This window comes from Nipponia nippon, unplaced genomic scaffold (assembly GCF_047370975.1).
Source record: "Nipponia nippon isolate SJK-2023a ecotype South Korea unplaced genomic scaffold, ASM4737097v1 scaffold_5, whole genome shotgun sequence".
Classification (NCBI taxonomy): domain Eukaryota; kingdom Metazoa; phylum Chordata; class Aves; order Pelecaniformes; family Threskiornithidae; genus Nipponia; species Nipponia nippon.
This window is the reverse complement of record NW_028262369.1, coordinates 100,831,879-100,848,885: the sequence shown is the minus strand read 5'-3', so window position 1 is coordinate 100,848,885 and position 17,007 is coordinate 100,831,879. Positions and strand designations below refer to the sequence as shown.

Genomic DNA, 17,007 nt, shown 5'->3' with positions numbered 1-17,007 from the left:
CACAAAAGTGCCACAGGGAACCGGCCGTAGTTCTCTGGACTTGGACCTTCACCCTCCATCACAAGCTAGGAAGTCAGGACTGCATAAGGAAGCGCTTACTTAATGAGTAAGCAGTCCCAATATGTTAAAGTAAGAATTTCAATACAAAACGTTAACAAGAAAATATTAAAGGAAAATTAATTTAGAAACAGATGTATGGTTTTTGGAATTAACTGGATTTGCAACGAGAGTTTGTATACGCATAGGAATAAAGACCATTTGCTTCTCCAGTGTGCGAAGAGGCTACCGACAACCATTAGAAGAGACTGTTTTCCCACCTGCTTGCGCCATCTCAGCTGTTTAAATGAAATCGAGATGATACTCATATGGTAAAACAGGAAAACTTTCAGCTGCAGGCTGCACAGTTTACAGTCTGTCTTTAAAAAAATATTTGGCATTTCTCATACATACAAAGGCATGTCTTTTCATCCATTGCCTAATCAGAACACGAGGCAATTGCCTAGCACTTCCTGCAAACAAATGAGATTTTTAAAAAAGGTCCCAAACAGATCATCCTACGAAATTCTACACTGAAGCTTGAAGCACTATATTTCCACAGACAATTTTCAATTTAATTAGAAAGTCAGTAACTTACAGTAATTTTAATATAAAATAACTTTTCCATACATGAGATGAGTAGATTTAATAAGTTAAAAACTCTATATGTATGCTTATAAACGGCATTTTACTATTAAAACTGGTATTTTCCCACTTTTATCACAGAAAATTAAATTTAAAAAAATCAAAATTAGAACCTCTTACTTCTTAAGTGAGCAACTCTAATTAGGGAAAGTGAGAGGAAGGAAATACCTGTTTCTCCCCACAGGGCATCAGTGTCATTGACGTCTATTCCATGTTCCTTTTCAGTTGTCAGGATGTAACAAACCACCTGCCAGAGACAGTTAGCGGAGATGTAGCGAGTCACAAAAACCGTCAGCTGTCGCTTGCGAGATAGAGCAACAGGTAAAAGACTGAAAACCAGCGAGAGTGCTTCTCTCTTAATGCATATGAATCAAAGAAAAATAATATTGTTCATAATCCACCAAAGCACGTTCAGTATGACTTTTAGTATGACTTGAAGACAACTGAATGTTACTGAAAGCAGTTTAAAAAGAAGTCCAGTGCCTTTCTGTTAATTGGTTCAGGGTGTTTTACGTGACTATGATTTAATGAGCTCCTGTGTGACCCACATATACCAGAATAATCAAGACAAACAATGCCAAAAATAAAGCATCCCAGTTCCGTGAGAAAATTCCATAATCTCTGAAATGAAGGGGGAAAAAAGAGAATATTTGCATGCATACTGTAAAATAGGGATTCCTATGTTTTTCCTTTTACGCTGTTTAGATCTTAGCTGTTTTTCAAAATTTCTTCATGGAATGGTTTAAGCGCACGTTGTTAAATGCTAATTTTTAAACTTGAGACAAGTTATAAATTACGTTTTGCTGTGGTTTTATTTTATTAAGGAAGTCTATGTTTTGTAACCACCTGCTAGTAAAAGATTATTAAATTAAAACCTCTTCTACTGGCTATTTTAAACAGCCACTGAGACTGCAGCAAGCAGGTAAGGGAGTAGAAACACACTAACAAAAGCTTTGGATGCTATGGGAAAAAGCAAAGGTAGGAAAGGAGAAAGTACACGGGTATTTTCAGGCTGTATGAGACGTGTTGCATGTGATGTATGGAAAATCTTAAAATTCGAAATGCTAGAATATAATTTATTTAAAATTAATGAAACACACAGGTCTTTTTTCTAGCTAAGAACAATTAAGCTTCTTATTGTCCTAAAAATAGAGGAAGATGGATATTTTCAGGTAAGAGTAAGTATTTATGATTAATGTGATCTATTTTGCTGATATTCAGGAGTTGACTGCTTTTATTTAATCAGTGGATAGCAAACAAGAACTTTTATGAGAGTAAAGGAATTATCCATTAATTCAACTTAATCATAGTTCAGAATCCTCAAATTCATATTGTGAGACAGTCATGGCTTATAGATCATATAATAAATTAATTGCACATAGACATTTCTACGTTTGAATCATGTAAACAACTTTAAAGATCAGATTATTGATCTTATAGCAATTAAAAAATAGATTTAAAAAAGTAAATATTGAAATGGTTTTATTGAAGATATTTTAAGTCTCCACTTTTGGCACATCACTTGTAATACATACACAGGAAATTCCATCAGCCTAGCCTTATCTTTATTCACGTATCTCTACTTATTGATTACTTTTCTATCAAGGTTAAGATTTATTTTCTCAATGAACAGAAAACACACTTTTATTATCTAAATATCTAAAGCATTTTGAGTATTTCTTATGTGTTTACTTTTAGTGTTGCTTTTACCGAATGATACTGTAAAGCTGACAAACACTTCTTTTACCATATACATGCACAACCCCAAACTTCTGTCTGAAGTGACGTTAAGCTGAAGTAAGCCAAAGTCTGTAACTTGGCCTTGATGTGCATCAGGTTAAAAAGTTAAGCATGGGCAAGTATGTGCAATATACAATTTGTTATGCTATGAAAAAAAAAAAAAAATTCAACCTGAAGTAGAACCATACTAGTGATACAGAATATCATCATTACCCCCAGAGATTTAGGACAACTTCCAAGACAGCGAGGAAATAGTAGACAGAAAATTACATACAAACAAATCCTGAAGCAAACAATATTATTGGATAATTAACTACAGCACTTAAAACAGCTGCTAAGAATGCATACTACTTTAAATATCAGAAGTTTCAATAGTTCTGCTTTCCAAACTTCTTTTAAAAACAGCTGCAAGCACTGTTGTACAATTCTGATAAATTCAAACAGATTTGGACATATTTGAACTATCAACCTACCTGACAGTGTCCCATACTGGAAGCTGCTGTTAGTGCTTGTTGCAGCGCGTGGCTTTTTCTTAGTGCATTTTGTTCTTGGGAAGGAGTTATCCAAACAACATTGAGCAAGTATTCAAGGATATCACAATGCCCTCTCAATGCACTATGGACCAAAGCACACTGGCCTTTCTTGTCTACACAGTCAGCCTGCAGTGGAAAAAAAATGTTAAAAGTTAAAAAGTCTAGTGAAAGGCCACGGAGAGGAGAAGCTCCCGAGCACTGCAAGAGAGCAAATGTCACTCCTATCTTCAAGAAAGGCAAGAAGGAAGATCGGGGGAATTAAAGGCCAAACAGCCTCACCTTAGTTGCTGGGAAGGTGATGGAGAAACTAATCCTGGACACCATTTCCAAACACATGAAGGACAAGAAGGTGATCGGGAGTAGTCAGCATGGGTTTGCAAAAGGGAAATCACGCTTAACCAACCCGACAGCTTTCTAGAATGAGGTGACTGGCCTGGTGGATGCGGGGAGAGCTGTGGATGTTGTCTACCTCGACTTTAGTAGGGCTTCTGACACTGTCTCCCATAACATTGTCATGGGCAAGCTGATGAAGGGCAGGTTACGTTAAACGCACAGTGAGGTGGACCCAAGAGTGGCTGAACAGACGGGCTGTCATCAGTGGCACATGGAAAATGCTTCATGGAAGTCCGTGTAGATGATCTGGACTCCTCGTCCCCAAGTCAGGGACTTGTGTTAATTATACAATTATGTAAATCAACAACAGTTGTCTTAGGCCTTTGCATGATTTTATAGGTTGCCAACACTGCAATCTTTGTGCATCACCTTACCTTTGCACCTTTTTTGCACAGCAGAGAAACTATGTTCATGTGACCTGCAGCGGCTGCATAACTAAGCGCTGTCATCCCGTTTTCCGAAGTTCCATCAACAGCAGCTCCAAATTCTAGTAAAAGAGTGACCACTTCTTCGTGTCCAAGGTGCGACTGAACACACAGCACTGGAGCATTATTTAGAACTTCAGTCCTATAATTCACATTTGCTCCTGCCAAGATCAGCAACCGACTCACCTAAAATTTAAACAAAACCATTTTTTCCCCAGATTTGTCTGAATTTATTAAGAGACTTTAACATCTTGATTCAGGTACTCATATGTTAACTCCCTAATTTTGATGCAGATTTTATCGGCAGACATCAACTTTAAAATGAATATAGCAATAGGAAAGTTTAACATCATCCGTTAGCAAAGAAATTATTGCATTGCTGAACTATGGACTCCTAATACAAGACTCGCCTCTCCCCTGAAACTCACGACTCTCTCACCACAATTTAATTTATTGTAACAGTAGGATTTTTGAAGGTGTGACTTGCTACTACTCTGCAGATTTATGTAACTGACTCCATTTATACAGAACCAGATTGCATAAAAAGCAATCGTAAAGAAATTGTAAGAGCATGCATGAGTGTGTGCACACGCACCCAAATTTCCAATCAAAAGGCTTAGGAGTTGGCTAAAATTGCTACTGATCAACTTGGATTTCCCTGTCCATAATCCAGGGATTCAAATAATAGTGCAAAGTTCTGGCATTTTACATCCTTTCACTCTCACAGTATTTCCCCTTTTACAACTCTCTCGCTACCTCCCCATACAAGAAAACACAGCGGAACTCTGCCCAGCAAATCGGGTGGTAGGTCTGACCCCTGAAAATGCATCCACACACATCCGAGCTACAGAGCGTGGTTACATCCGGATCAGGGTGAAACCCATCTTGCCATCAAAACTATCAAGGAAAACTGAACTGGACTTTAACAACAGCTTAAAAAAGTACATGGAGACTAGTTATAAAGGAGTTCAGTTACGGATGCATAGTGGTGGCTTTTCTTCTTCACATTAGTTGCAACATTCATCAACAGAGTTACAGCAACAGTGGCAGATGAAGCACTGATTGTACATGAATGCTTATTTTCTTACCTTCACATTGGGTGTGTAGATGTTTCTCAGAGAGGCAAGGGCTGCAGACAGTCCATCCGTACTATAACCAATCCACAAGGCTTGAAGATGACTGGAAGAAATTCCAGTCCTTTTACTGAGACCCTAACAGAAATGATATATCAGGAAATCTCTCTATAGGATTAGAAATACTATTTATATCTACACTTCATCAGTATAAAGAGAAGTAACAATTTTGTTTGTTAGCACTACCAAGTATTTTGCATAAGCTTCTAAAAAAATTATTAAAGCAACTCAGAGGAGAATCTCTAAGACGCATCCATGTGAATAGATCATAAACCTATTAAAGCTGTGTTACCTTAAAAATGTGAGCTTTAAGTATATGATGACCAAGTTCCATAGTTTGCTGGCGGTTTAACTTTCCCTCTTGTCGAGAAAACATGAAAGCCAGTAGAGCGTGTCCATTCCTAGCAAAAAGAATTAAGAGACAACTGCTTTTCTAACTATACTTTCAGTAAATATCCTAACACATCTGTGTGCCTGTCATAATAGCGCAACTTTCTTTGTCAGGCTGCTGAAACATACCATTACATCTCAACAAAATTCTTTCCATAACAAAATAATGTCAGCATTATTTATTCTTTTGTAAAAACAGAAAACCTAAACCCATGAAGAATATGAAAAAAATGGAAGATGCAGACTGCGAGAACGCGCATGTACAATAACAGCTTATTGTCTCCAATTTAACTAATTCACGCTCTCCAAGTCAAAGAAGGTGAGATGAACAAGCTGAAACAATGCCATGAGGATATCATTATAGATTGAAATGTCTTAATATTTTTATGTTTAAAAGAGCCTAAATGATCTGTTCTTTCTATTCCTGCACTCTAAATAGACATGGTGTTGCTGCATGTAATTCTCAACAGTTTTGCTATGTTAATAACAACGTAATACTGTCATTTCCCCATGAAGGCAGCAAAGGCAAAAGCAAATTTGCAAATTTTACAAAGTCAATTATGTATTGTAACCTCTGATACTTCTGGTCAAGTCCACCTCTAAATATATAAAAGTTTTCATTTTGGAAAAAATTAGGCATGCTTGTGTTTTAATATTACTCTCTCCTCTCACCAACTGTTGCAATCAATTATATAAAACATAATTGCAGTTATTTGAACATGATTTACTGCATGTTTCATTTACCTTGGCTCACATAAGAAGTCAGTATTTTCACCGTCTGCTCTCCAAACAAGCCATTCCCTGAAGGACGGATGGCAGAACATACGTGTTTTGTCACGTCTTTTTATCAGAAAACACGAAAGGGCTTCCATCCTTTGGCTGAAGTCTTCCCATTGCTGTTCACCATTTATTTGGCCTGCATTAATAGCTTGGAAAATCTGGTCATCTGTCATGGGATGTAGGGATGCCAGTGCCACATTTAATATTGGCAGGGCTCGCTCAAAAGCAGAGTTTGTCATGAACTTCATATTGCACTGAAGTAAATACAGTTCTGATAGCGACACTGGAACAACCTTGTAGCTTGCACTTTTGATTACTAAGTGACCTTTTTGGAAAAGATCCAGAGTGAGTTTCAAATAGAGATAAGATCCCAGGCTTCTCATGATCAGGTGGTTACTCACTTTCCCAATAATAACTGCATCAGCTTTTCCATTTAAAGATATGTTGTTTATAATTTCCTGGCTGTTATTAATTCTGTACTGAATATAAGCATTCAAGTCATCATGAATTTCTTTGTTGTCTGGAAAATTGTCCAGGGATATTGCGATAAAAGGCAGTGAACTTACTACTTCCTATGATGGGGAAAGGGGAAAAAAAGAAAAAAAGAAAAACCACACAGGCGTTACAGTATTCCAGCACTGAAAACTTAACAATGCATCTTTGCTATATCTCTCTTCTGTAATGAGCACCAGACAGATTAAAAAGAAACTCAGTATCTCTGCGATGGCTTTGCAAATATTGTCCCCTGCTAACAGGTAGAACAGTATTTCTACATTTCATCATTTTTCATAGGAAGGTCTCAAATATTTTACTGACCAAGCTCAGCAAGGCAAGTGAAGGGGATGAGCTATAGAAATGATCACTTCAAAATTAAGGGAAAACAGTTACCAGCACTGGACCCTAAGACAGGCCAGGGGAAGGGAGGTGGTAGAAGGAATGGTCTGTTAGGGAGGAATGATTTATGAAGAAATATCACAAATGACAAGAGAGAAAAGAATCTCCTCATCGTTACGTCTTCCAGTACCAATGTACCAGGAAGGTACCATCCACACACACACAGCCCCATTTAGTTTAAGGCAAGTACCAAGTGTGGCACAGACACTTCCAACAGGTTTACCTGAACACATTTTTATGCACAGAACACATTTATGTTTACGTAAATAAAGATCCAAAAGACCTAAAACTTCTTACACAGAAGCATATATCCGAAGGGTCTAACAAAAACTTCTCAGCACTTTCATAACACAAAAAGGAACGCTTTATTCCGCTTTGAAGTAGTTACACGAATTTCAAAAAGCTGAACTTTCAGGCTAGTGAGATGTTTTGATCAGACACACACTTCTCCAGCCAGGAAATCGTCCCTAATACAGAAATCCCTTGTTAAAAATAAAGATTTAGTTGAGAAGTAAACTCTTCAGCCAGCTAAATGCTTGAAGTCCTAGTGGCAAGAAGGCAAATATGAAATAAACCCTCAGAAGGCCGTACCGAAGCACAGCTGCACCTTAACGTTGTCAAAACAGACTTCACGTCGGCACTGCCTTGCACCTTGCCAGGCTGGTGCACAGAGCAACTCTGGAGCATCTGCCTACGACTGCCCAGACACACTCTCAACTGCATTAGGGAACAGCTACTACAGAGCTGGACTTCAGTCCTCCTTCAAGTCTTCTTCTCTGAGAACGCGGGGTGCCTAGCCAAGCGGCAGGCCAGGACTGGTAGAGCTGTATCTCAAGCACTGTCAAAATGCATAAAGGTGCTACCTCAGAGATACGGCGAAAGACCGAAACACACACACCTTCCTTTTTAAACTGAAGTGAACTGAAGGTGACCATCTTAAACCAGCCTGACTAGCGCTGGAAACAAAACCAGAACTTTGTTCAGAAAATTGCTGTCCAGCGCAGAAAAACGGGAATTCTGTATGGCCTCACTCAAGCACTCAGGATTCCTGCAAGTATCTCTTAGCTGCTTAATTCTGACAAAACGCTTTAACCACAAGTTTTGAGGCTGCGTTTTTTCAGGGGCAGCAAACAGATGAAGAGATGCAGAGAGATCAATGGTGATAAGGCCAGAAATCAATCTCATCAACATAGACAGTGGAATTGTGGCTTATCCCTTCCTAAAAAGTGAAAATCCAGAGCTTAATACTAGCAGAAATACATTCCAACAAGTAAATGTTGAAGGGAAAAATCACTAATGGGGTTCTAATTACTTTCATTTTTTTTTAAGTTTTCAATCATTCATTTGCCCATCACTCTTGAAGGCCAAGGAAACATATTCTGATTTCACCACTTCTTGTATTATCAACTCTTCTAGCATACTCAAGAAAGTGATTCAAAACAAAAAAAGCCTCAAAAATCATACTTGTGCGCTGTAAAGAACCATGCAACAACAAAGGAAGGAAGGAAAAAAACCCAAGAGACTTTACTTTGGATTCCTCTAAAATGAGTATTTTTCATAATAATGCAGCTGCACTGATATAGATCACTTAGTCTTTGAGGGTAAGAAAAAAGTTAAAAGGTGTTTTTACCTGGAAGTTAGTTCTTACAGTCACAACAAGCTTCAGCCAGGGAGGAAACTTACAGATTATGCTTGTGATAAATGAGGAAAGTGTGTCACCATAATCAGGTTTATGAAATTCAGCATCATTTAAACCATCTATCAAAATTATGTAGTCTTCCTCAGGAATTTTCCGCTCTTAAATATGAAGATAAAAAAGGAAACGATGAATACAAATTCTCCTATTAAGTGACATATTTTTATCCCCAAATTTTGAACATCAAGAAATAAAAACGTATCTTTATGCACAGCAATACATCTTACGGCATTTAAGCATTATTTAGGAGATTAAAAATAACATTAGGAGACATAAAACAACATTGCCATAAAATGCTAAAAAGTGGAAGCAATCACAATAGTGGTTTTTACTGCACTATGATTATGGATCTACTTCACAACTGATTTAAAAAGAGTTAAAAGATTAAACAAGGTTGTTAACACGTAAGAGATAAGAGATGCATGGATACGAAAAGAAGGCACGTGTAGGCTGTTTAAGCTATTAGTTAACACTGCTTCTAATTATTATCTGTTTACTTAAAACTTATCCTTTATTGGACTTACCAAGCAAAAAAAAGTTTACAATTTGCAAAAATCATAAAGGCGCTGGTTTACACTTTCAGTTCTGAGGAGAAGAGGTTATTTTGCAACAGCTTGAGAAACTAGCAACATTAATTTTGAGCACGTGTTAAGGATGAAAATCCCAGAGGTAAACATAAGATTTGCCAATGGATTTCACAGATATTTGTTTACAGTCAACAAAATTCAAGAACTGCAAACCAGTTTTCGTAAGAATGACACATGCTCTGTTCACACATAGGCAAATCTCCTCCGTCTTGCCATGCATCAAGTACCTGCTCAAGCTGGCATAAACTGCGAAGCTAGCTGTTTTCAAGGAGGAGTTTGCTGTTTTTTTTTTTTTTTTTAAGTATGACAATCATGTTGTTACACGCTTTCTTGGAAAATTGCCATATCCATTTTAAAAGCAAGCAAAAAACCCACATCCACTTTGTAGGTGTTCAGGCACAGAAAATTACAAAACAAAAAAGTGCGACAAAACTCAAAGGCATCTGAAAACAAAATGCTTTAATGCAAATGTGCCAGCCTTAACTTCAAGCTACAAAGTTATCCTTCAGTTTTCTGGCAAAAAAAGAAATGTAAAGTCTCCATGATCTTTAGTAAGTTTCATAGGATTTTATTTTAAAATAGGAAACAACTGTTCAAAACCTACCTATTATTGCTACAAACAACTACCACAATTAAGGAATTCCTTTCTCCAGGAATGTTCTAATTTATTTATTTTTCTTAGAGCATTAAAATACATATTCTTAGACCTTTTTTTCCCCACTTTGTATGCAGTTCAGATTCAGTTTCCAAGTCACTTCCTGCTGAACCTACCTTTCCTGAGGTTTGAAAGTGGTTCCAGCACTCCCCTTTTAAAAGCTGCTGCTGGATCTTGGACGCAAGATCTCAGGCTAAGCATGCTTTGTAAGTGAGGCTCTTTTATTAGAAGATCTCTGTATGCTGTTAATTGATTTGAACGGCAAAGTAAAGCCGCAATACTGTGCACGAATTCTGGGACAAGACACGTGTAGGTGTTGTCAGCTTGGCAGTAGTGATAAGCAACAACCTGGAGAATTTAAAAAACCAACCAAACAAAAGTGTTAGCCCTTCAATATTTACGTTGGATTCCAGTTAGTCCAATTATGATAAAGTGTTACTGAATTTCTCTTTCAACTACAAAACAGTTTTCAGTGTTAGAGTAATTTCCCAGCTCCGCAACTGGTCTCAGATGGCCTATGTCAGAGACACAGAAAGGCAGAAATGACATAGATTTTGACCTTGTAGGTCACGCAAAGAGGAAAAGAAAGAAAAATGTCAGATTCTGGCAGGAAAACATAGTAATTTGAGTTCATGCCATTTAGACACAGTGGGTAAACAGCTAAGTAACTAAGTAGCACAAGAAAAATAACTTGAGGCCCCGACTAAGCAACTTATTAGCTATAATTTAACAACATTGTGTCACACACTGTAAGGACCCAAGGACTAATTTGATCATCATCAGGCAAAAGTAAGTGACAGACAGCTATTAAAGAAGACACCTTCATATAGCAAACAGAGAAAGGGGACAACTGGCTTTATTCAGATTATTGCAAAGGTGTGTATTACTTAAAAATACAACATAACATAGGCCGTATTTCTTTGGGAAAAAAATCAAACCATGAGGAAAACACGGTGTTCACACTAAATAAAAAGTCTGCACTTCAGCAGCTTTCATAACCTTGTTTTCAAATAACACACATGACCTTAAAGACTGCAACCATAACCCCATGTTTTCCTCACAACTATTTGCATAAAGTATGCAATTCAGAAATTAATTATTTTTACGACTTAGGCAAAAAATAAAACACTTATCATCATAATCTAATGCAAAAATAACTTTTAATTGCTTACTTCAGACTCTCAGAGTTTGGAAAACAGGCTACTGTCACACTCAACCTCTACCACAGAATATTGATGGATTATACGCAGACCAAACATTTTATCTTTTTTTTTTTTCTTTTTCTCCAGAATTTTGCTTTTGGAAGGTACACTGAGCATCTACCTTCAGAGAACACACGGCCCCTTTTGCAAGTAAAGGATCCCAACCTCCCATACACACACAAAACAGATGTGACATTTTTAACATAACTCTTCCTAAGACCAAGCAGAATTCAAGTAATAACCTGCATGGCAGAAAAGGTAGGCAGCTGGTTTCACCAGTCATGAAACGTACGCTTCTTCTAGAAGTGTCTGAGGTTACTGCCTGTTCTCCTACCACGACTACTGGCATACCCAGGCGGCTTGCGAAGCAGACTGTCTCCCCCCAGGTTAGAGGTTTTCTAACATACTGAAAAATCTATGAATAAGTGAAAACACACCTTTGAAGCAAGGCGCCTCACAGAATCACCTGTTTGATTTTGGTATTCAGGAGTACCAGGACAATTCAGAGTCTTCATTGTATTGGTACCACTTGTTGGAGGAGCAGACGGGGGCAACTGACTCAAGGGAATCTCCTGACTGGAGTCACCACCTATTTTTAAAAGACAACAAATACAAAAGAGACCAAATTTGCTGATAGCAGATTGCTTCACAGGAAAACATCACAGAATATCTTTACTGCTAGAGTAAAAATTAAAACTGAACAACAGCATTAAAAGAAGCCTGCAACTAGTCTGATAAATACAGGCACATATTTGCAACTTTGCAATTTTAAAACAATTCATCCGACTTTTAGATCAAACTATAGGATTACTGAAAGCAAAACGATGCTAACATGAAGAGTTTCCTTATGACAATTACATATGCGATCACTCATTTAAACTAATAGTTATTACATGACTGAACTCTTGGGAAATATAAATGACTTATCATTATTATTGATAATAATATTATTATTATTATTTGAAGTGTCAGCAGGGCAAGTAGCAGTAACAACAGTCACACCGTCCTTCCAGTTAACGTAGGCACTGGATTGGTCAGGTGACAGAATCCTATGGATCCCAGCAGAAGACAGAACAGATTTCTCCATAGCTTTATTCTTTCCTCTACTGAAATTCTATGGAAAACGCGTGGTACTGAAAAGCGTGTGGTACACAATGGGGAAGAAACATGTCACTTCTCTCTTTCCAAACTAATGGGAGAACAAGCTACCACAGTCGCACTACCAACAGAATTTAGGGTATACACCGCCTGACAGAAGGAAGAGATTCTACATATTGTCTCCGTTTTACCATCTCTTTTGATGGGCTGAGTCCACACTATATTATGTGGAAGGTATTTGTCAAAACATACAACTTCAACAGTTTCCTCACTGGAGGAAACAAGTATTTCCTGAGGAGCTGACGAGGCCCGAGTACCTTAAGCCAAAAAAGCAAACAACATTCAACTCTTATCAGTACAACAACCCAAACAATCACTCAGAAAAGGAACGTACTTTTGAGGGATGAATTAGGGCTATTTGAAGCTATTTGCCTCATGCGACTTCCATGGCAGCTAAGTGCCACCAGCCGTGAAATAACTGCAGTCTTCCCAAATCCCACGTTTCCAGTAATGACTGCTCCCCTGTTCTCTGCTGGATCAGTATTCTTCAGTTTTTCTTCAATTGCTTGAAACAGCCATTCTCTTCCAACAAACACCGAGTCTGTTGTTATGCTTGGCACTTCAAACAACAGTGGCTTCAGTAAAATGTCTTGAGGCTTATAGGGGATGAAACGAGCTGAGAAGAGGTGCCAGGGAGAAAAGCTTATTAGAAGAAACTTGACATGCAATAAACCAACACTGTTTCAGAAGATCATTTCATTCAGTGACCTGGTTAATAGCCTTCATAATCAGACTTCTTAGAGCTTTCATCATGAAAACAATAAAGACCGATTTCCTCAGTTCAGGACACCTCCATAATTTGTACGTGAATTAAGCTCTAGAGGAGAGAAGCTACGAGTATAATTTGAGGATTTTTTTTACAATTTAACTTGAGTTAATAAGTTGCAAAATCCAAAAGTTTTCTTAAAAATGCATTAATTATTCTACAAATGGGGAAGTGCCTAACATTTTTCAAGTTTAGAGTGAACTACACTGCTGAGCATCTCAGTGTCAGGTCTTCAGATCTGTAAAGACATTTACAGAGAAACAGAAAAAGGTATGGAGAATAAATACATTTTTCTGTTTTTAAAAAACCCGTATTTTTAAAGTAATGTAAAAAAAAATACTACCCTGTTTTTCTGTACTTTTGAAGTCACAAGAACAGAAATTACACAGCACAGCTGAAAGTGTAGTCATCTTTGATTACTTTAATCTATGCATTTGGCAAACACCTGACAAGACTTAGAGAGAGAAGAATTTGGGGTAGTTTGCATAAAATACATTAAAATTTACAGAAATAATAATGTTCACTAATATAATGCTCTGAGGATTCATTAACCAAATCTAATGTTACACAAATGCCGCTTCAGCATTAATATACAGCTATGAAAAAACATAAATGAAAGAGGACAGCATAGCATCTATATACGATCTCAAGATGAGTTTTACCAGGAATTTGCTTAAATTCTTCTGCTTTTAATTGTTATTGGGTGTGATGAATGCACTCGACTCCTTAACCAAACTAGCGGCAGCTTGGTTCAGGCTCCAAAGGAGGTAAAGGCCTAAGCTGTAACCAGGCCAAGAACTTCTCTAGTTCCAGTCCATTCTCTGGAAACCCACAAAGGAGCAGAGTGACACAGTGAGCATCGATGCATATGAGCTTGGAACACCGACCATGAGATGAACATGTGAACAGCAAGTGGCTTTTCGAAGACTCATTCATCAAGGAACAAAGAAAGTTGTGGGTACAAGGAGTCTCATGCACACCTTTTCCATTGCATGGAATTTGACTACAAGCCAACCACTTTATTCCATGAATATGGCAAGCCTAAGTGAGCCTTCTTTGAGCTCTACCTGCTAAGCAACTGGCTGCACAGCGGTGACCGCCCCTTGAGCTGGGACGCCCTCAAGCTTGCTCCTTGAGGCAGAGAGACCTCTCACACACTGCAGATCTTTTGCAAGTGACCGATATTGCGCGTAACCTTGTGTTATAGTGTGCTGAGATTTCGTCTTGGTAGTTTTGAGTCGTTATATCCTTTGTGCATAAGTGATAGAGTAAGCCTTGCCATCAAACTTTGTTAAGTCGCACTTTTACAACATCATATTTCAATAAAAGCGCTTTTGGCGATACCTTTGACAGTGGTTCTTTAAGCAGTCTAAATCACCCATTTGCGACATTGGTAAATTAACAGAGCTTGCAGATGGCTAAGTTAGTTAAAAGGAAGAAACAAAAAATTGCATACCTCACTTGCATTTAACATAAACGTGCTGCTTTCAGACTCAAAGACCAGAGATATCAAAGTACATATTAGTCACAAATAAGTCTAATGGTATCACATCGGTTTTCTTCCTAAAACAGAATTCTAGTGACAGCCTCTTGAAGATTTTAAATTCAGCATAGTATTTCTTAAGTTGCAGTACACTCTTATCTGAATGTCACATGATAAAATCTGGCAGTCAAGAAAATATTCAGTACAGTTCCTGAACACTTGTATTACACAACTTCAATCTGGAGATTCACATGATCTGCACTGCACACGCACACTCAGATAAACAATATACTGATTTCTTATTAAAAACCATACATTCAATTTCTAAACCACACCATTATGCAGGAAAAGCGTAAGCAAGCATCTTATTTTCAGACATGTTGAGTGATCTGTCAGGAGCACTATAAAATAACACTTCGTGGGATGGGGGTGTTTACAAAGACCACAGAACATCCAGGTTACAAAGCTGCCGAAGAACTGTATGACTGTGCCAAGACAGATGCAGATGTAAAGATGCATACCTTTACTTTCCTGCTGCACTCTTCCGCCAGCAGTGTTGTGCCAAGGTAAGCGAATTGAAGTGCGTAAAGGAGTACTTCTTTGTCCATCCAAATAACTCAGATCTTCCAGTTTGGTTGAACTTGTTGCTAGAGTATTAAAGGATTGAAGGTTATTTTTCTCTCAGCATAAGTTACAAAGAAGGTAATTATTTATTATAGTTCTTTCCTCAACGTAGTACTTCGAGATAAGTTTTTCCAGACAATGGCAGTGGTTGAAGTCATCCATGTTATAATATTTACAAAATGCTTTTCAATCAAGTTCACTAAAGATGTAGCTGGATTTTTCCCCTTTCAGGTGGCCCTCACGTCTGCCTGAACTTCCTCATATGGCAAACAGTTCTCATGTTAGTATAGCTTCCTTTTTCACTATGAGAACAACCGTATCAGTGAGGTCAGAAGCGTTAGGAACAAGTTCAGATACTAGCTGCTAGTACACTATCTGTGACAAAATGTTTATATTCTTTTTGTATTGAATGCTACAGAATTCTAGATAACATTTTTTATTTTCTTCACTATTTAAACCAAAATGATAGCTATACAAAAGAAGAACTGAAAATCCAGAGAACATATTTGCCAAGTCGTATCAGGAATATATACTTTTTCACCAGAAATAAATGAAATGAATATTCAAATGAAAAAAAGCAGTTTTCAAACTGATACCAAATCCAAAAGTCTTCCATTTGTTGGAGAGACAACACAGCAGGGCATAAGCAATTCAGATTTCTGGAGTGCATTGACAACAACTTCCCGACATGGGTGACTGAGAAGGCAGAAAGGAAAGATGCTCTGCTGGACCTGATGCAAACAAGGAAGAACTTGTCACCGATGCGCAAGCTGAGGGCAGTCTCGGCTGCGCTGACCATGAGATGGTGGAGTTCAGGATCCTGATACGAGAGAGCAAAGCAAAAAACAGGAGCATAACACCAGATTTCAGGAGCAGAGACTTCAACCTCTTCAGAGTTCTGCTTAGAAGAATCTCGTGGCATATAGTCCTGGAGAGAAGAAGGATCCAAAAGAGCTGGTTGACACTCAAGGATAACCTCCTGCAAGCTCAAGAAGGGGCAATCCTGACAAGTAGGAAATAAAGCAAATATGGCATGAGGCCTGCATGGATAACCAAGGAGCTCTTAACTGAACACAGGCTGGATGGGGCTTTGAGCAACCCGATCTAGTGAAAGATGCCCCTGTCCACAGCAGGGGGGTTGGAACTAGGTGATCTTTAAAGGCCCCTTCCAACCCAAACCATTCTGTGATTCTGCGATACCATAAGATGATGATGGCTTGGTGGATGAGGGTAGAGCTGCGCATGTTGTCTACCTTGACTTTACTAAGGCTTCTGACACTGTCTCCCATAACATTGTCATGGACAAGCTGATGAAGTACAGGTTACATCAGCGCACAGTGAGGTGGACCCAGAAGTGGCTGAACTGGGCCCAGAGGGTTATGATCAGTGGCACAGAGTCCAGCTGGAGGCAACTCACTAGTGGTGTACTCCAGCAGTCAACACCGGGTCCAATACTGTTTAACATCTTCATTAATAACCAACACGATGGGACAGAGTGTAACCTCACCGAGTTTGCAGATGACACAAAACTGGGAGGAATGGCTGATATGTCAAGACAATTGTGTTGGCATTCTGATGGACCCTGACAGGCTGGAGAACTGGGCTGAAGGGAATCTCATGAACTTCAACCAGGGGAAATGCAAAGTCCTCCAGCTGAGAAGGAATAACCCGAGGCATCAGTACACAATGGGGGCTGACAGGCTGGAAAGCAGCTGTGCAGAGAAGGACCTTGGGGTCCCGGTGGTAAACAAGCTGACCATAAGACTGCAATGCGCCCTTGCAGCAAAGGCAGCCAACAGCATCCTGGGCTGCCAGCAGGTACAAGGAGGCAATCCTCCTGCTCTACTCAGCACTGGTGAGACCCATC

At 38.6% G+C, this 17,007-nt stretch overlaps 1 protein-coding gene across 4 annotated transcripts in view; it reads right to left on the bottom strand.

The window, feature by feature from the left end:
* Positions 1-17,007, bottom strand: part of TANC1 (tetratricopeptide repeat, ankyrin repeat and coiled-coil containing 1) — a 97,892-nt gene that overhangs the window by 13,631 nt on the left and 67,254 nt on the right. For all 4 annotated transcript variants that reach the window (XM_087732963.1, XM_087732965.1, XM_087732964.1 and 1 more), the window contains 11 exons: positions 15,038-15,163; positions 12,602-12,883; positions 11,547-11,698; positions 10,024-10,255; positions 8,600-8,766; positions 6,040-6,647; positions 5,198-5,306; positions 4,861-4,983; positions 3,722-3,958; positions 2,895-3,080; positions 850-928 (listed from right to left, as the gene is read on the bottom strand). In XM_087732963.1, the coding sequence (XP_087589089.1) occupies positions 850-928; positions 2,895-3,080; positions 3,722-3,958; positions 4,861-4,983; positions 5,198-5,306; positions 6,040-6,647; positions 8,600-8,766; positions 10,024-10,255; positions 11,547-11,698; positions 12,602-12,883; positions 15,038-15,163 (2,301 nt within the window). The remainder of the gene's footprint in view (positions 1-849; positions 929-2,894; positions 3,081-3,721; positions 3,959-4,860; positions 4,984-5,197; positions 5,307-6,039; positions 6,648-8,599; positions 8,767-10,023; positions 10,256-11,546; positions 11,699-12,601; positions 12,884-15,037; positions 15,164-17,007) is intronic.